The sequence below is a fragment of the Aythya ferina genome (genome assembly GCF_964211825.1).
Source record: "Aythya ferina genome assembly, chromosome: 2".
Taxonomy (NCBI): Eukaryota; Metazoa; Chordata; class Aves; order Anseriformes; family Anatidae; genus Aythya; species Aythya ferina.
The window spans coordinates 22,757,237-22,777,887 of NC_140297.1; the positions used below are offsets into that span (position 1 = coordinate 22,757,237).

The 20,651-nt window shown below is 39.1% G+C and overlaps 2 protein-coding genes across 4 annotated transcripts in view; both read right to left on the bottom strand.

Moving 5' to 3' along the window:
• Positions 1-9,512, bottom strand: part of LOC311431665 (ATP-dependent translocase ABCB1-like) — a 43,473-nt gene extending 33,961 nt beyond the window's left edge. Inside the window, exons 1-7 of the mRNA XM_084509444.1 lie at positions 9,396-9,512; positions 8,282-8,380; positions 6,842-6,896; positions 4,631-4,778; positions 3,398-3,419; positions 974-1,165; positions 489-660 (exon numbers count right to left, since the gene is read on the bottom strand). Of these exons, the coding sequence (XP_084365570.1) occupies positions 489-660; positions 974-1,165; positions 3,398-3,419; positions 4,631-4,778; positions 6,842-6,896; positions 8,282-8,380; positions 9,396-9,469 (762 nt within the window). The 5' untranslated portion in view covers positions 9,470-9,512. The remainder of the gene's footprint in view (positions 1-488; positions 661-973; positions 1,166-3,397; positions 3,420-4,630; positions 4,779-6,841; positions 6,897-8,281; positions 8,381-9,395) is intronic.
• A 10,180-nt stretch (positions 9,513-19,692) lies between these two features.
• Positions 19,693-20,651, bottom strand: part of LOC311430658 (ATP-dependent translocase ABCB1-like) — a 53,423-nt gene continuing 52,464 nt past the window's right edge. For all 3 annotated transcript variants that reach the window (XM_084507445.1, XM_084507444.1, XM_084507446.1), the window contains one exon: positions 19,693-19,924. In XM_084507445.1, the coding sequence (XP_084363571.1) occupies positions 19,718-19,924 (207 nt within the window). In that variant the 3' untranslated portion in view covers positions 19,693-19,717. The remainder of the gene's footprint in view (positions 19,925-20,651) is intronic.

Below are 20,651 nucleotides of genomic sequence, written 5' to 3' on the forward strand. Positions count from 1 at the left end.
GCCTGACAATGTCTGCTCATGCCCATATTCTAACCCCAGAGGCAATAACCTCCTCACCTTGGGGTCAGAGCCTATGGACAGCCGTTACCCCAGGAAATCTGACTACTGCAGGCTCATTCCAGAACGTACCTGAGATGACCTCAGCTGTGCAATCTTACCTCATTTGTGTATTTATTGATCTTTACTGACAGTACTTGGATATTTTGGTGAAGTAGTCATGAAGACCAAGTGAAGAAGGCAAAGGTACTGCTTATTTACCCTTTCATATGAGGGCATACTTAAACAAAGTTTACAGTAGTATAGCAGTACCCATGGAGGAAGCAATGTACTTTTTCAACTACACCAGTGCCATGAGACACAACTTTCTGCATGTAGGCAAGGTCAAAGTTCACTAAAACCCAGAATACATTTTTAAGTCTTCAAATACCAAGTGGAGTTATGGAAATTATAGCCTACCAGTTTATTGAAAATTCACACTTTTTGCCTACCTTTGCCCAGATAGCTGAAGAGAAGCCCAGAACTGGACTGAATGCCAATATCACAAGTGTTAATTTCCAGCCTTTTGTAAAACCAACTATAAATCCAGTGAAAAATGTAGCCACTGACTGAAAGAACATCCCTATTTTTTCCCCTATTCCTTCATTAATCTTGGAGATGTCACTGGAAAAAAACAAATGATATCCAAACGAGTAAGAAAGCATGGAAACCACAGCCATGAATTCTTTAGATACACCCACTTCGTCAGTATTTCTTTATGTTTCTAACACCTGAAGTTTAACATAGCTTCAAGTTTGCAGCCACGGAGCACTTGGGGCAGTATTCTCCAACATCTCTGTTTCTCAGGATCCATATAAATGACTGTATAGCTTATAGAGGAGTTTAATGAGGTGAAATATCATTCTTTTGATGGAAGTATTACAACTGATTTGTGATAGAACAAATAGTTAGCAACTAACTGTTATTTAATACTTACTCTACAATTCTAGAGTTCAATTCGCCCACATCATTTACATCAAACCATCCAATCTCCTGTCTCATTACAGCATGAAAAAATTCGTGTCTGATTCTTTTTATTTGCCTGCCAGCAGCTAGTGTCCAGAATGAAACTTGAATGTAGGCAGCAAAAAGAACACAAGCTCCTATTCCAGAATAATAATACGCATATCTGAAAGGAAACAAAAAGGAGATTTACAGCTGAGTTATACTGCAAACAGGACTCAGAATCACACAGAATCACAGAATTGTCTAGGTTAGAAGAGACCTCAAGATCATCGTGTCCAACCTCTGACCTAACACTAACAAGTCCTCCACTAAACCATATCGCTAAGTTCAACATCTAAATGTCTTTTAAAGACCTCCAGGGATGGTGACTCCACCACTTCCCTGGGCAGCCCATTCCAATGCCTAACAACCCTCTTGGTAAAGTTCTTCTTAATATCCAACCTAAAACACTCCTGGTGCAACTTTAGCCCGTTCCCCCTTGTCCTGTCACCAGGCACATGGGAGAACAGACCAACCCCCACCTCACTACAGCCTCCTTTAATGTACTTCTAGAGGGCGAGTACGCCAGTCCAAGCCACGACTCCTAGAGATAGCTTATAATTCAGTTCCTTATATGAGCATTCAAAAGAACACAGAAGGCTCTTACAACTACCTGCTATTTCTCTTATATTTAATGAATATTTTAAAAGTTATTTCAGAGTCAAATGTCAGGTTTTATATACTACTTATCTATTATACCACTTTCAAAAATTAACACAAAGATTTTAATTTAAAAATTAATGGCTCAAAGTCCACAAAAACAAAGATAATAAAAACAGGTTTAGAATGACATATTTACTCTTAAAAACACTTCCCACAATGAATGAAAATTAACAGTGGGATTTTAAAGATGCTTAAGCAATGTAAAAACAAAAGTTACTGTTGGGGATATCCACTTTCATTTAATTAAGTCAGGATTTGACTTCATTACTGAATTTTAATCGTTTGTATGCTATTATCATTTAATTGCTTTGTTTAATCTTATTTGAGAAATTTTAGCTTGATTTTAAAATGTGTGTGCATTTCTAAGGAAAAATAATGAAATTAACGTCTAGATACCATTTATGTAATCAAAACTAAATAAGGCTCCACATGTACAAAAAAAAAAAAAAAGAAAAAAGAAAAAGAAGAATAAAATAAAGAGGAAAGCTATCCTATGTACTTTGTTACAAATGATTGCCAAAGATGTTTTATTTGTGATTGCAATTAAAATTAATTGTGAATGCAATTAAAATATTATCATATTTAAACCAAAAAATATTAGTAATAAATTAATAAAATAAATAAATTAGTAATAAAGAGCTTAATGAGTGCTGAATGTTCTTAATCATTGCCAGCATAATAAAAGAAGCTACAAAAAACAGCAAAACTGGGATGAAGAAAACAGGTTCTGACATTTGTTTGAATGCGTAATTTATGACAACACACAAGAGATTTTAATTCTGGTCCAGAATCCCTATGAACTGTGGTTATTTCACAATATCATTGGTAAAAATTAAACAGAAAATAAAAATACATTACATTGTGAATTACTTGCTTAATGGTAATTGTATGGTAATTGTTGAGAAAGTTACGTCTTAGATTTTGCCAGATTTTTTGCATAACAAATATGGCCATATTTATGTTTAGATTCCAGTACCAGAATTTAGCCTCTTTTTTTTTTTTTTTTTTTTTTTTTTTTAAATCAACAATTCCTAATTCTTATCCTGCATAGTGGGGTTCTTGTTTGTGCAACAAGAGTAGAATTTACTGTCTGTGATTACATACTGCCTTCAAGGAGCAGGCCGTCACAGCTTATTTTTCAAAACAAACACCCTTCCTTGAGGTTGAACAAAAAGATTTATTTTCCCCCTTTGGAAAGAGACATGACTAAACAGGAGCTGGGGTTTTAAAAAAAAGTAGAAAACTGAAGCAGAAGGAAAACCCAAATAGGGCAAAAAATTAAGAAAGAAGAGGTAGGGCATAAGGGCTGAGAGGGAAGGTGATGACCACAACCTCCCCAGCTGTTAGCCTGGAAATTGCACAGAGAATGATACAATGAGGTCCTACAGCCCCTACTTGCAAATCATTGGTGCTTGACACCTTAGAAGACTGTGAAAAACACCATTGGACTAACACGAAACAGCTTGTCAATAAGTTTACTCAGACCACCTGTTGCATCGCAATCCTTATTTGAATTCTATCCAATAAAAAACCATTAAAAATACATGAGCAAAGTACTTGACCTAATTTATATGTTTGTGTTATGAGCTCTGAAAATTTATTGGGCATTATATAAAAAGTATTTCTTTTACCAATTTCAAGTTTGTTGTCTTTTATCTGATAGCCGCAAAGTGAATGAAAACTTTACTATTACCTGGTCAATTCTTCCTCCAACTCTCCAAGCAGAGCATAAGAAAAAAAATCTGTAGAAAAATTCACTGATGTATGGTTTAAAAAAGAAAAAAATTCTGCAGAAAAAAAAAAAAAAGAGAAAAGCATATTAGTTATTTTTATTAAAAGACATGATAATAAATTCTTTCCATAAAATCTTATCATCACCATGCTGAAGATTAAGAGCTGTCAGCTACCTAGCACCTGACTATGACAGAAGTTTAAGATATTCAGCACATTACAAAGTATTTTCTGAAGCCAGAAGTGAAAATTCTCCCTCTAACATTAGAAACAGAGAATAAATAAATAAATAAATAAAATAAAACAACTTCCCCCCCCAAAACAAACAAACAAACAAACAAACAAACACCAAAACCCTAGCTAAATTCAGCTACTGTACAGTAGCCTAAATTCCACATTGGAACTGCAGTATTTTCTCTTGAATGTGTACTGATTTTAAGAATACTTATATAAATATTACACTGTATCCATAAAGCTCACCTTCTTAATAGTGCTCTGAAGTATTTTACAAATGTAGGTTCATAAATAACTAATGTTCAGAAAAATAACGAATATGGAATAAGGTATTTCCAATTGTCTAGGGTAAGCTTTTTTTTTTTTTTTTTTTCCTTTCAATTAATTCTTGTTGCCAGAGGTTAAAGATGTAATTAACTTGTATAGTGGATTGTCTACATGTGAAGCTAATCAGGACACGCAGTTCTGCAACATGCATTTGGCACTTCAATCTCAGAATAAATGTCAGAATAAATTTGGTAACAAGGCCTTTATTTACATATTTTAGCTTACATATTTCTTCAAGAACTGCTTCTGATTTCAAAGCATAGCATTACACATTTTCTGCCTTCTCTTTTTCTTTAGTCTTTCATCTATTTATTCAGTTCCTCAACTCCAACTGTAATACTTCAAAGTCTTTCCTTTAAAACTGATACAGCAGTTAATTAGCAGACTGTGTGGAACAGCCCAGAAAACTGGTTGGAGGAAATGTGGTACTGGTCAAAATTACAGCCCTGTTGATTCTCACAGTAGGAAGTGATCCAGTGATGCATCTGACCCACAGGGTACAGGCAAACGTCTTTCCTGGGAACCCTCAACAGCCTGAGGTGAGCTGCTAGTCTGTCCTTTCTTTTTCCCAAATATACCTCACTTATTGTTGTATAAAAGCCATATTTCACCAACACCAGCTAGGAGTATTTACCTGGATAAGTCATGTTTTCTGAAGTAATAAAACTATCTGTCATGTCACCAAAGACGATCATCATAATGGGGAGTCCTGCTCCATGGAGTATTGCCATGGTAGTACCCAGCACCATGAGGAATTTGTCCCGCCAGTCAGAGTATCGAAACTGAAAGTGGAAAAAGAACTGTGCTATAAACTTCTCTAATTACAGCAAATGCATGAGAGTGACAACATAGTGTTAACAATGCAGTTAAGAAGCTGTAGTAATATAGCACCTTGTTCCTGTCCCCATACTCCAAATGAGAAAGAAGAGAAAGAGAAAAATATGCAAAAATGTCTTGTTGCATATTTATGAATCCTCAGGTAAAACTGCAACTGCGTAGAAGAGAGAATGTGTTCAGCATCTTACAGCTCTTAAGTGGAACCCATGCCAGTATGCCCGGTCTGGACTACTACTGGGAGATGCTTGCTTGTGGTGTGTCTGGCCTTGCTGCCAGAAAATAGGCAAGAGTGCTCTGACCAGGCAGCAGATGTGATTCCCAGTGGTACCCAACCCAAGAAGAAGAAAAGGATCAAATCTTTTTTCTCCCTCAACCTGTAGTGATGGTCTGAAAAGATATGGCTGTGAAATAATCCCTTAATTTAAGCAGTGCTCTTTGGTGTATAGGCAAGGTCCACAAGGTGCACCTTTGGCTGGGTGCTCCTTGAAGGAGGTTTTTACTGCAGTGGTTGACTGAATGGAGTTGCTGTAGTCCTTCAGGTGAGACAGAGCAGATTAGTGCTTCTCTGAGGAGATGCAGGAATTACCAGTGTGTTTTGTTTTTCTCTTATGCATTTTTACCAATACTTTCCTTAGGTTTTCAGAGAATATGGGAAAAGGTGGCATCCCTGCTGAATGCAGAGAGTGTGGTGCTCATTGTCATCACTTTTGCATCGTACAAATGTAGTTTTCTCTTGCTTTCTCTGTGGACAGAAGTGTTGCTGTGGACAGAAGTCCAGTTTAAATGCTGGAATTATCCTTCAGGAAGTCGTTTTCCACAGGCATTTGAGGGACTTGGGAAATCATTCTACTTAGAAAAGCAAAATTTCTTCCCTAAATCTACCTCAGATTCTGCTAGATGCAAATTTCACTTAATACTGAATAAATCCTAAATCTGCTAATAGGTAAGCTAACAATGAAATTGAGTTAGCCTGTTAAATCTTATTACCGTTATCAGTGAGAGTGAAGTACTGCAGGTGTTGCCCTGTCACTTCCTTTCAAACAGCTTGTGCATTTTCATTTGAAATTTTCAAGAGGGCAGGTAATAATTATCTAAGGAAAGCTGTAATAATAGAAATTCTTATGGTATGTAATGAAAACTTTTTAAAATGATTGTGGTCAAGCTGAGAACCTGATTGGAACAGGTGCCTAGGGAGGCTGTGGAATTGCATCTGCTGGAGATTTTCCAAACTTGCCTGGACAAGGCCTTGATCAACCTGTTCTTTGATGTTAAGACTGTCTTGGAGAATGACATTGGGCCAGATGACTTTCTGAGGTCCTTTCAAGATTGAATTTGCCTATGATTGTTCTAACTATATAAAATGCAAATACACTGTGGCCTGCATATAAAAGAAGATATTACAGAAATTAAAACTGTATGCTTCTGAATCACCTGTTTAAAAATGAATGCAATTGTATCATAAAATCTGCTGTTGCTTGCTGGATATAAATGTAGATTTGGGGGGGTGGAATAGCTGAGAAAAGACTTGTTAGTAGTTAGGATAATACTGATAAGTTAGAATCAACTGCAAGAAGAATGACTTGAACATAGAAGCTAAGATTTCCTTGTTTCTGAAGATTCCTTTAAAAAAGTATTCCATTAAACAGCTATGCCAGTTTATTACAGAAATTTTGGAGATATTTTTTCTGGCATGTGCACTCTTATGCTAGGAACTTTCCTTTTTTTTTTTTTCTCTGTCTCCAGCTCATCACATTTCATGTTACAGCCCCTCCCCATTTGTCTACAAATACTGCTGTGTCAGCACCTGTTGGATGTAGGTGTAATAGTAAAAATTTTCAGCATTGAGAGGATTTAAGCCAGCTTACTCCATCTCCTGTGTATGCTTTTTCTTCAAGATGTATGCTGTTTAGTTTAGCGCTGCAACATGAGCAGAAACACGCACACAAAAATAACAAATTTTAAACATTATGGTAGACTGGGATAAGTAAACATGCAACATGGAACTTACCACTGTTAATGGACTGACCATATTCAGTTTCTCAGGTTTCTTCTTGTCCTCGCTGCTAAAAAAATCATGATTGTATTTTAAGTAGGAAGAGCAATGAAAACATCAAAGTAAGCCTCATGAATGCTACTACAACCATTGTTTCTTAATTGTGTTCAGAAGTATGGAGAGAGGTAGAGGAATGTAAAGAACTTTCAATGTTCTCTCAGTACTTTTCTCTGAATGCTATCAAAAACACTTTTAAAAAGACTTCAGATTTGGTATTATACTAATATAATGCTATATAGTATAGTATACTATACTATACAGTGTCTATTGATGAACTTGATGATGAGCTTTAAAATGTCTTTGGCCTAGAAACCATCAAAAAGGAAGCATGAGAATGCTCTTATCTAAATAAACTGAGTTTCGCCCACCAACATCCTGTGTTCTCCAAATAAAACTTATTTTTATAAAACTCATACAGCTTATTTTAAGGTTGTAGATAAAATCTCAAACTCTTTCCCCTGTTTTGCAATGGGGATTTTCCTGACTCTACAAAGTTCAATGTCAGATCAAATACTAGGTTATCTTCTGCTATCATTGGTGCAAGTTATTTTAAAGGATATGAAGCACTGTGACAGTCAACTGTTTTATAAACTCTTAACAATCCTAATTGGGATGAGTCACTCTTTCCAGTTCTACCACACTCACAAGTCTTTTTTTGGTGGCTGGAAGTCCCATGCAAAGCATCCTAAACCTTCCCCTACAAGGTACATGGGAATTAAGTGTCTTTTACTATATAACGTGGGAAACAATAAATTACTATGCAGGTCTTTAAATCATGGAATCTATTTTCCACCATGACCCATAACTTTTTTGAAATAAATGCATGGGATAGAGGGGAGAGCATGCAGGACATCTGACTCAATTTGGACCCAGATTCTAGTAAAAAGTTACACTAATTTCAGAGAGCTTGGAGAAGCATGCAACTGAACTGTCCTTTAATTACATTAAGTTCAGTTCTATTCGTATTTTGGCTCAGCCTTTCAATGAAACAGAATAGATACTGCTGCCACTATTTATTTATTTTTGGCAATAGAAGCAGGCAAATTTTCAATAACCTCAATTGAAAATCTTAATCATAACATCAATGGAGAAGCAAAGCTTTCTACTCCTCAAACAGACTTCACATGACCTCATGGATTCAGCTGGATTTACCTGTTAATAATTTATCTATACTTAGATATGGTTAAATTTCTTTATCTACATTTAGATATAGATACTGATGTATTTTTACGTCTATGTTTATCTACATTCTCTAAAAAGAACTATGGATATCAAAGACTTTTCCAAAGAAGGAAAATTGTGGTCATGCTTGTGTTCTTCATCAATAAAATTTAAGCCTATGCATGTAGAGGTAAAACATTGGTAGAATATTTTGAAAACAACTGCTATACTTACCATTTACCTTCAGATCCATAATCCTGATATGATACAGCAATATTATCATCCCTTCTGTTTATGTAAGGCTTTGTTTCATCTTTAGAACCCATTTTAAATCTGTATAAGAAACAAAGCATCTCAGGAAAAAACTGTCAGTAATACTTATTTGGGAGAATGTAAAGCAAACAAACTAAAAGCCTACATCCTAATGTGCTGTTTGAAACTAGCCTGTCTTCAGATTTTAGGCAGGACCCCAGTGATGTCCTCTGCATAACCCTTGGGAGTATATCATTTCAAAGTTTCTGCAGTTTTCCATAATACAAAATAAACAGCAAAATGCATTTTAAAGTAGAATGAAATGTCACTGGAATTTTTTTGCTCATTTTAAAAATATTCACTATTGGACATTGATAATCTGTCTCAGACAAAATAAATGCACTGACTTACCAGGAGAGCAGATCTTAATCTGTTTGCACCTGTTCTGGAAGGTTATTCAGCAGAAAGTAGGACTATTTTGATTAGGACTGTGCACTGAGGTTGGACTTTGCTCATTCCATGTTAAACTGTAGTGAGGAAAAGCTTTCCATAACTGGTGCATGCCAGCCTTTTGCAGCACCCTTGGAGTCTGCAAGGGAATAGGTGCACACCTGGCTCCAGAAATAGGGTGCTCAACAATGAATGACTTTGAAAAGCCTGTTGTATCATTGTCACTCCCGAAAGCATCTCAGGAAGTCTTCTCTGAAATCCTTCAAAGTTGTCTCTATGTTAATGTGTTAATCATTTCTTCTAAGGTGTCCAAGTAATCAGGCTGACTGTGGAGAAGCACATTTCCTGGAGCAATCTGGGCATCAAGTTGGGCACCAAATCCTACCTTACACACTTTGAGAGGAGGTGCTTTTGGTATTACTGTTCAGCCTTCTGTGATCAAACTGAATGAGACTCTGAAGATACCAGTTATATCTTGCTATCCTGAGCCAAGAAGATGGAATTTGCAGAAAATCATATGCTTTCCTTAATGAAAAATGCTCATATGACTCTTTAGTCCTACTCTTATAACAGGCAGTAGATAATGCACAAAAGTTTTATAATATGATATCAACTAGGTTATATTTTATCTCTCCATTTTGCTCACCTCAAAGTTTTATGGAAGATCATTTTCATATCCAGAAAATCGGTGTTGTCTTCTGAAAGTTTGATAGTAGTCATTGAGAAGGGATAGAAGAGCTTAAATGGCCGCCTCGGTCATAGCAACCATGAAGTGGTTGAGTTCAAAATTTACGGTGACAGAAGGAAAAGTGCCACCAAAACCTCATCCCTAGATATGGGGAAAGCGGACTTCAGGCTGCTCAGGGAACTAGTCAGCAAGGTCCCCTGGGAAACTGCTCTTGAAGGCCTCGATGTCCACCAGTGCTGGTCATTCTTTAAGCGATGCCTCCTAGAAGCACAAGATCAGGCAATTCCTAAATATCGCAAGTCAGGCAGGCGGGGCAGGAGGCCGGCGTGGCTGACCAGGAACATTCTAATGGAGATTAGGTGGAAACAGAGAGTGTTTCGCTACTGGAAGGAGGGCCAGGTGTCATGGAAAGAATACAGGGATGCTGTTCGTGTTTGTAGGGAGAAAGTTCGTGTGGCCAAAGCACACCTAGAGTTGAAGCTGGCTGTGTCTGTGAGAGAAAATAAAAAGGGTTTTTTTAGATATGTGAATGGAAAAAGGTGAACTAAAGAATACATAGGGCCGCTCCCTGATAGGGAAGGTCTCCTCACAGACAATGACATAGGCAAAGCAGAGACGCTTAACGCCTTCTTTGCCTCTGTCTTCAATGCCGATGATGGGCTTCAGGACGCAGGGTGCCCTGAGCTGGAGGACCAGGATGGTGGGGATGACAAACTCCCAACCGACCCTGAACGTGTGCGGGATTTGCTACTCCACCTGGATCCCTACAAGTCCATGGGTCCGGATGGGATTCATCCCCAGCTGCTGAAAGAGCTGGCGGATGTCATCGCGGAACCTCTCTCAATTATTTTTCCACGATCCTGGGAATTTGGAGAGGTCCCGGTAGACTGGAAGCTGGCAAATGTTGTGCTGATTTTCAAGAAGGGTCAGAAAGAAGACCCTAGCAATTACAGGCCTGTCAGTCTCACGTCAGTGCCTGGTAAAATCATGGAGAAGATGGTTCTTGAACTTATTGAGGTGCACCTGGGGGACAAAGCAGTCATTGGTCCCAGCCAGCATGGGTTTGTGAAGGGTAGGTCCTGCCTAACTAACCTGATTTCCTTTTATGATAAGATCACCCGTATGGTGGACCAAGGGAAACCAGCTGATGTGATTTTTTTGGACTTCAGCAAGGCTTTTGACACGGTTTCCCACAGGATCCTACTGGACAAAATGTCCACCATACAGCTAAATAAAAACATCATACGATGGGTGAGCAATTGGCTAACGGGCAGGACCCAAAGGGTTATGGTAAATGGGGCTGCGTCAGGCTGGCGGGCGGTCACCAGTGGGGTCCCTCAAGGCTCCATTTTAGGGCCGGTACTTTTCAATATTTTTATAAACGATCTGGATGTAGGAATAGAAGGTATTTTGAGCAAGTTTGCTGATGACACCAAACTTGGAGGAGTTGTGGACTCGAATGAGGGTGTAAAGGCCTTGCAGAGGGATCTGGATAGGTTGGAGAGCTGGGCGATCACCAACCGCATGAAGTTCAATAAGAGCAAGTGCCGGGTCCTGCACCTGGGACGGGGAAACCCTGGCTGCACGTACAGACTGGGCGACGAGACACTGGAGAGCAGCCTAGAAGAGAGGGATCTGGGGGTCGTGGTAGACAGCAAGTTGAATATGAGCCAGCAGTGTGCCCTGGCAGCCAGGAGGGCCAACCATGTCCTGGGGTGCATCAAGCACGGCATCGCTAGTAGGTCAAGGGAGGTGATTGTCCCGCTCTACTCTGCGCTGGTGCGGCCTCACCTCGAGTACTGTGTGCAGTTCTGGGCACCACAGTATAAAAAGGACATGAAACTGTTGGAAAGTGTCCAGAGGAGGGCTACGAAGATGGTGAAAGGCCTGGAGGGGAAGACGTACGAAGAACGGCTGAGGTCACTGGGCCTGTTCAGCCTGGAGAAGAGGAGGCTGAGGGGAGACCTCATCACAGTCTACAACTTCCTCATAAGGGGGTGTCGAGAGGCAAGAGACCTTTTCTCCATTAACACCAGTGACAGGACCCGCGGGAACGGGGTTAAGCTGAGGCAGGGGAAATTTAGGCTTGACGTCAGGAGGGGGTTCTTCACAGAGAGGGTGGTTGCACACTGGAACAGGCTCCCCAGGGAAGTGGTCACTGCACCGAGCCTGTCTGAATTTAAGAAGAGATTGGACTCTGCACTTAGTCACATGGTCTGAACTTTTCGGTAGACCTGTGCGGTGTCAAGAGTTGGACTTGATGATCCTTAAGGGTCCCTTCCAACTCAGGATATTCTATGATTCTATGATTCGATGAAAATATCACTCCATCCTGCCTGCGTAGCTTCTTCTTTCTTAACTATGTTTTCCTAGAGGTACCACCAGTGTGGCTGAGGGACTCAGCTGTGTCCTTCATGGGGCAGCCCTGGCCTCTTCTCACAGAAGCTACCTCCACTATGAGAACCTTGCCTTGCAAACCCAATACATGGTGGCTACCCATTACTGTAGCTGTTAATTACCTTGTATTGCTTTTATTTCTGTTGTGGGGCAGGGTTAACATCCACAGTATTACTGTCTATGCAGGTATTGCCAATGGGGGGTACCCCATTACATTCAGGGGAAGGAAATGGTCCCATAGCTATGTGTGATCCCTAGTGCAGAAGCCCAGTGTTTGTATGGCATGTTGTACATGTGCATCGCATAGCCTGAGGCACTTGTACTGCTTGAGGGCTGGGTGGGTGAGTTCATGAAACTGCTACAAAAAAGATTGCTCTTACAGCTCACACTCAGCCTGGTGATGCCCATCACCTCTCCACAACGCTGAGCCCAATGCTGTAATTCTACCAGAAGCATCGTGTGCTCTCTGACACATGCTGTACAGGTGTGTGGAGACACACCTCAGCAGCTTGCTTACCTGGGTTGAAATGACGTGCATGTGGGGATTGCCAAGGCAGCTGTGGAGGTAGCAGCTGAAAGGAACATCTATCTCTTCATGTGCTGTTGCAGGTACCTTCTGCAATATCTGGGGGCAAGACTCTGGAGCAGTTTTGGAAGGCTTGTGCTTCTTTCTAGGTTCTCCAAGGCAGGACCCAATGATAAGAAACCTGCTGGGGAAATGGTGCAGTACTTCACAAAAAGGTCATTGAAGTCTTTGTAGTAGCATACAGCCGCTGCCTCTCCCTCCAAGTGCCATTGCTATCCCTGGTCTCCAAGGACACCCTCCTCAGTTTCTTAATTTTTTTCATGACATTGCTCATTAGTGATCTGATAGAAGCAGCATGTGTGCAACTTCAAGATGCAGACAGTGATTTATCCATCCGCTTGAGAAACTCATGGTCCTTTCATGGTGCCAATTCACTAGGAATATGATTTCCAAATGGTTCTGGGCTGCTTCTCTCTAAACTTCTAGAGAAATGGAAGGGGAACTGTCAACATGGTGGAAGTAGGGACATGAAGCAGAAAAAAATTGGAAAAAGCCCATCAAATAATAAATAAATAATAATAATAATAAGCAGCCAATGGGTGGAGAAAAGGCAACACAAGATGGGCAGCTAAATAAATAGAAGAAAACCTCTCCGTTCCTGTAATACTCAGAAATATTTTTAATATATGGGAAGACTTTTCTGTAACCTTCTTCCTTATTTTAGCATATTTTATAACAAATGAGATTGAATTAGAAAGAATTAAATGAAAGGTCTTCACCTCTAATAGTAGTTCAGATAGATAAACATTATCTACCATCGATTATCTTCAGTAGGACTGCATACGAGTTAAATGTCTACTGCCTTAGTTTAACACTGCCCTAGGTCTTAAGAACACTGACCTTAGTAGATGTGATAGTAATGATGCTAGGACTATAAATTGATACTATTCCTTTGGGCAGAATAGAGAGCGGGAATTCTAGACAATAAGCAAAAGCTCATAAAAATATTGTTCTTTGGGTTCAATACTAATGGTATTTAGTTGAACAAAACATTTGTGAAGAAGAAAAGAAAAAGACAATCTAAAAGAAAATGCAATTTAGCTTAGCTATTGTCTGAGCAAATGAGGCCATCATGTGGCAAATTAAAGATATGGCTACAGAGAGAAAAATTGATTAATAGTTTTGGTAATAATCAATAAAATTTACACCTTGCATTATGAACTCAAAGGAAGCTGGTGTGAAACTTCAAACACAGAAAGTCCTCCTATCTTTCCTTTTTCTCATGAGGAATTCGATCTTCTAGAAATTCTTTATAAATTAAAGATTCTTAGATAGAAAGCACATGCATTTTTTCTAACAACTTAAATCTCATAGATAAGAATGGAAGAATGAGAGTTAGAAGATATAATCATACCTTCAAGGGAAAAAATTAAAATGTTTTCAAATCACAACCAAGTGAGCAACTAAGTTCCTAATGATTTATCAAGATCATGAGGAAACTGCAGAAAATGAAATTATAAACATCTGCAAAACTAGATTATTGTATGCTTTATTGAATCTACCTTTAACAAGATAAACCTTGAAATATTAGCATCCTGAACTACCAGATCAAATATACATGAAGAGTTGTTTCTGATGTGGCAGTTATGTTAGTAACTTTCATCTGTAATTATTCTTCTATTACATTGAAGAATACACACACACATAGAGATAAATTATCTGTGGAGCTACCCAACAGAAATTCCGAGTTTAGTTTGTGGTTGGAGAAACATGCTGTAGTTCCATAATGCATTCTTTTATCAGGCCCTTTGTAAGTGTGCATAAATTTTTTTTTTTTTTTTTTTTTTTTTTTTTTTTTTGGACAACAGGAAAATGATGTATTATTACATGTTGTGCATCACTATGAAGTACAGTATGTCAAGGAATGATGTAAAAATTTGTACAAGAAGCACATTGGTTAATCCAAAACAAAAGCTTTAAAAGATGTGATATATGTACAAGAAAAGGTCAGAAAAAAATCATATTGGAGAAAGGCAAGAGTGCCTAGAAAGAAAAAAGCACAATATTGCTGTTGACCGAACTAGCCTCTCAGAGTCCTAGCAGAAAATAGACAGTAGGTAAAACTGACCACTTAATTAATAACACCTATCCTTAGCTTAATCCTTTCTCAGTTCTGCCTTGATATTATATATGTATGTATATATATTGCTATAAACAAAGCTGACCTTATTAAGGACATCTGAAGAGTAGGAGGGATCTAGGATTAGACAGATCTAATGTCAGACAGATCTCCATTCTCTTTCCGTCAACATTGCTTTATTTTAACATTTTATATATTCTGAATTTATTTTTTTTTTCTTAGATTACACATTAATCTTGTTATTCTCTTACCCTGTTTTCACAAGTGATTTATTTAAGAACCAAATCAGAGTCACATGGAAGGAAAACTTTCCTCTTGAATGATGCAAGAATGATATTAGAACAAATGTTTGATGTATTAAAAACATTTAACATATTTTTCTCCTTTACTAACCAAATGAATGATGATATAATTTCTACCCATAAACATTTAAAGTAAATCTATGAAAATGCAGATTGTAAGCACATTATATATGGTCTTTAATTTTAAGTTACCAAAAAACATCAATGACTTCAAAAACTTGGGGATTTTAAAAGAGCCCCATTCAATTTCTAGTATTTCTGTAAAAAAAATGACTGTCTTTGGGGAATACAAAGATGGAGTCAGGGTTTACAGATCTACTTTTATGAAGCATAATGTACTGCAGAATCTAAGAAGCCTATTTTAATACAGCAGTCATTCAAGATGTGACTCATTTTCTCTAAACTATGGCAGTGTAATTATGATAATGTCCTTTTATGTGAAGAGAAGCGGATTTGTTGATCTGGCCTGCTAGTGATAGCAGCCCTAGAATGGGATGAACTGTGCCCTGGGCTACATTGACCAGACCTTTGTTAAACATGCAGAAAGGTGGCTTGCTTAGAGAAATTAGCTTAGGCATGAATGTTCACTTTTAGTTGGATGCAGTTCCGTCTTACTCCTCTACAGCAAAAGTATTACAGTACTGACCTCCTTAGTGAATGGAGTACAGCTAACAACTAGAATGAAACATACATCAGAATAAGCATACAAGATAAAAGGAAATGTACTCACTTTTTGACAGCAGAGATTTCTAAAGATAGTTGTCCTTGTCTGTTCTGCTCTTTTCCTTCCTGTTCTCTACTTTTGATATCTACAGGAATCAATATCTACATGGAATTCACAGCAAATTGCTTGAAGTGATTGCTTGTCCTGATTCTCACTTTCTGCTTTCAGTTTGCTATATTAGAATAAGTAGAATAAAAGATACCATCCTGTCTTAGAAATACAGAATGAATGCATGACTAAACTGAATAGTTCTGGACCCTTTATCTGGAAGAAAGACTGGGTACTTGCCAATAGCAGTTATTTAGACTGTCTATAGGTACATTTCTAATGTGGGTTTTTCTGCCCAAGAGTTGCTAGTCAGAGCATTTTTACCTTCCCCTCCTGAAAGTAGTTTTCTTCTTTCCTTTCAGTGATGAAGTCTGTGAAGTAGGTTGGATTTTGAGGGAAGGGAATCAGAGGATGAGTTATAAATATACATATAGACAATACATCTTGAGGAACAGATTAGCTGTATGTCTATTTGTAATGAGTGATTACAAGGAAAACTCACTAAAAATATTTCAAGATCTTTGGTGTTTTGCAGATATAAATGCTATCAGAAAGGTTGTTCTCATAGACAAGTATAGCAGCAAAAAATAGACAACCAGGCTCAAGGAATTTGCTCATAACAATGGAGAATTTTTTCCATTAAAGCCAGATTGCCTGGGAGTCAGCATCAGGATGGAACATTATTGAACATCCCATTGATGTGGAATAGTTAGGGAAGAACTCTGAGGAAATGTCTGTGGTGGTTATGCCCTGTTACGCAGCTGAACTCCACCACAACCATGCTCTCACTCTTCCTCCTCAAAAGGAAAATATGATGGAAAAGGCTCAAAGGTTGAGATAAGGACAGGGAGATCACTCAACAATTATAAGCATAGGCAAAACAAACTTGGCATAAGGAGATTAATGTAATGTACTGCCTATTGCTAACAGACTAGAGCAGTTAGAACTAAAGACAAACTAAAAACACCTTCTTTCCCCTCCCTCCTCACCCCGAGCAGCGTAAGGGGAATGGTGCAGTCAGTCCCTGATGCTTTGTCTCCACCGCTCCTTCATGGTCACTCTCTGCCCCTGCTGCACGTGGAGTCCCTCCCATGGATGCTGTCCTTCCTGAACTGATTTTGCAGGGGCTGCCCACAGGCAGCAGCTCTTCAAGAACTGCTCCCACATGGCTCCGTACCATAGGGTCCATCCCCCAGGAGCAAACTGCTCCAGCACGGGTCCCCCATGGGAGGCAGCTCCCCCCCATACCTCCGGCTCCTGTGTAGGCTGCTCTCCATGGGCTGCAACTGCTGCCCGGGGCCTGCTCCTGCAGGGGCTCTCCATGGGCCGCAGCCTCCTCCAGGCCACATCCACCTGCTCCACCACTGGGGGACTGCAGCATGGAGATCTGCTCCATGTGGGACCCATGGGCTGCAGGGGGACAGCCTGCTCCACCAGGGGCCTCTCCACAGGCCTCAGAGGAACTTGTACTGCATGCCTGGAGCACCTCCTGTCCTCCTTCTGCACTGGCCTTGGTGTCCTCAGGGCTGTTTCTCATTCCTTGGTGTCCCAGCTGCTGTTGCACAGCATTTTTTTTATTTTATTTTATTTTTTTTCCCCCTTTCTTAAATCTACTCTCACAGAGGTGCAACCAGCATCACTCACCGGCTCAACTCTGGTGAGTGCCAGGTCCCTTTTGGAGCTGGCTGAAACTGGCATGGGGCAGCTTCTGGATTCTTCTCACAGAAGCCACCCCTCCAACCCCCTTGCTACCCAAACCTGAATATGTAATCACAATACCAACGTCTGATGATGAGCCCTGTGGAGATCCAGAACTGCGTTACCATCTTTGTCGGAAGCCAAGATGGAACATGGTCTATGGCATTGGTGAGCATACTCCTTCAGAATTTTACAAGGTGAGGAAGAACCTTGGAGCACATTTATGCTCTTTCTCTATATCAGAAATGATAGAAGGGTTTAGTAGCAAGGTATTTATTGCATGAAGTACAGCCAATTGTCCTTGTAGGGGTTAAGTGTGTTCATGAATGTTGCGCAATATGGTACTAGTACTCAACACACAGAATGCAGTAGGAAAAGCCACCTAGACCTAAAACAGTTTATTTTGGGATCACTCTTTTGAATACCAGCAGGAGGCCTGTCAGACGGTTGAACTTACTTGCTTCATTTTTCCAACAATCAGTGGCACGTGCTTGAAAAGTTATTAGGATTGCCGAGGAGGTGTCAATGTTGATAATTCTCTGAAGTTTTGCTCCAAAGCTAACAAGGTAAGAGGCAGAAAGATGATGCAAGGAATGCATGAAAAAAGACTTCCACATTATGTTCTTCCAGAAAAGTAACTAGTGTAGGTGTTTGCAACTGTTGCAAACACTCAACAGAACCTAGACAGGTGAAGAAAGGCGTATTACTTCAGAATAATGATATATATATATGAGGGTGTCAAGAGACTCTTAGATCACTCCAGGGGGTATCCTATCAACATGTACAAATACCTGAAGGGAGAAGCGAAAAAGACAGTCAGGTTCTTTTCAGTGGTGGCTGGTGCCAGGAGAGGAGTCAATGGACACAAACTGAAATACAGGAGGTTCTCTCTCAACATCAGGAAACACTTTACTGTGCATGTGACTGAGCACTGGCACAGGTTGCCCAGAGAGATTTCCAGAAGATGCCCTGGGCAACCCGCTCTGGGTGACCCTGCATGAGCAGGGGTTGTACTAAATAATGTCTAGAGGTTTCTTCCAACCTTAACTGTTCTGTGATTCCTAATCCAAATATGCAAAATCTTATCATCAAAAAATCAAAACCCACAAATAACTAGTTTTTGTTTGTTTGTTTGTTTTAAATAAGTATTTAATCCAATTATATTTTTGCTCGAATCCTCAAATTATAATGCTAAGGATTATCAATTCCCTTCTTGCAACTGCAAGTGTAACTTACTACTGTTGTAGTACAGACCAAGAGTCTCATGGTTCTCTCATCCATGGTTCCCACTCATGGATGAGAACCTTATTGTTTCAGGTAATAGGAAACAAAATTGTTCATCAAACTGGAGTTCATTCATACAGGCACACAAGAAAACAGGTAAGTGATTCAAGATTAATACAATGAAACTGCATTAACCAGCATTCTGGAGAGTGTTATTAGTACATTGATCAGCTTAATTGTATCAGCAGTTTGTGTGCATAAGTATCTACGTGTAGATAGACAAATCATACTTAAAAATCTCAGGGAATCAGAAATTGCTGTGACGGAAGCATGAAAGACTGATTAATCAGGCCAGTTTTAAACTTTAAAACAAAACTTTACTGCAGTTATTCATTAACAATACACATTGCTAATGGTTAGTTCTTAATAATTATTAATTGCTGTTACTACATATTAAAAACAGTTAGACCTTAATAGTCATATCCTAAATTAGCAATTAATATACAATGTCACAGAGCTGATGCTGTGTAATTATAATTTCTTATCTTCTGCTTTTTTTTCTGTATTATATTTAAAGCAGTCCTTTCCCAGCTCTTAAAGTCATATTTCTTCAATGACTAGTAACTGACCATCAGTGAGGTACTTATAGTTCTGGGACCTTTGTTTTCAACCTGTGCTCATATTTTCAAGACTTTTGCAGTCATCCATCCCAGACTACAGCTCCACATCATAACAAGAAACATCTGGCATCAAGCTTCAGCTGACCTTCAAGATCTCATAAATTGATAATGAGCCTAATAGGACAGAACTGGAGTCCTACACAGTCAGCATAAGGCACAGTGAGGATAAGGCTGAAGGCTTGTTCCTAGCAGTAGCAATATGGTTTCTAATGAGTACAAACATGATTACATACTGTATACCAGACCTGCCTGAATACCTAGATTAGCTAGAGTTCAAAGCAAGCAAATAATTAAATTTGGCTCAGCATGCTTCTACTTTTATAGGTGTAATAGGTCTCTGCTTTGGCCAGGTAGTAAAGCAGTTTGCATAATGAAAGCTGGTAAGGAGAAACTGGTACAAATTCACTTATTATTTGTTGTTTTCATAGGATTTATAAAAGGTGCTTTGTTTTGGAGGAAGAAGTATCAAGACTGGCTAGTAATACTAATGTAGTATTGAAATAATTACAGTGACACTTCAGAGATAAGCACTGCCTTTAATTTACATGTTGCACGACCCACTTTGAACATTGACCAGAGAATAGTAGATGCCTTTTTCAGCCAGGAGCTGCTGATGAGTCCCTTGCTCTACGACCTTGCCGTTCTGGATCACGGCAATCTTGTCAGCATTCTGGATGGTGGACAGGCGGTGAGCTATCACGATGCAGGTGCGACCTTCCCTGGCTTTATCCAGCGCTTCCTGGACAATCTGCACAATGAACAAACCAAAAGGTTAATTACTCAAGCAGTTGTAGTACTTAAACTGCTGTACTGAGAGAAAGGGGGTATCTGTGGGTTTAGCTTCTTGTTTTAGATTCAGTCTGTATTGGCAAGTAGTCAAAACTGTTATAACAAATGATATCGTGATAGCTAAGACAACAACGTGCCACCAAGCACGTTATTGATATGCATGGTGGGAGAAGAAGAGAAAACAGTCATAGATTGTTCAGGGAGGTTCTGACTGGATATAAGAAAACATTTACTGCACGGATGGTTATGTATTGTAATAGGGACCCAAGAGAGCATGTTGAATCTCTTTGGAGGTTTTCAAGGACCTTCTTGGACACAGCAATAAGCCACCTGTTTTGAATTCAGTATAGACCCTTGTGTGAAGAGGAGGTTTGACCTCCAGAGATCCCTTCCATGACTGATTAATTATATACGGGAATTAAGTCAGCAATTGGTTTCTGGCAGTATCCTCAAACTCTTCAGTTTCTGAAATTTGTTTCTCCTGGTTCAATTTTGACTACCATTTCCAATTGAAGCCTAAAGAATTACAGGCAGAGAAATGTTTTCTTCACTGCTACTTCAATCTGCTTACTGCCATAAAGTTATGAAGAGAATGGTATTTTGTGAGGAGTAGGACCTTTATATTGTTTATCAGTAGTATACATATGTGATTTACATAAAATAACATATTTCCAGCTTTGGGCTTT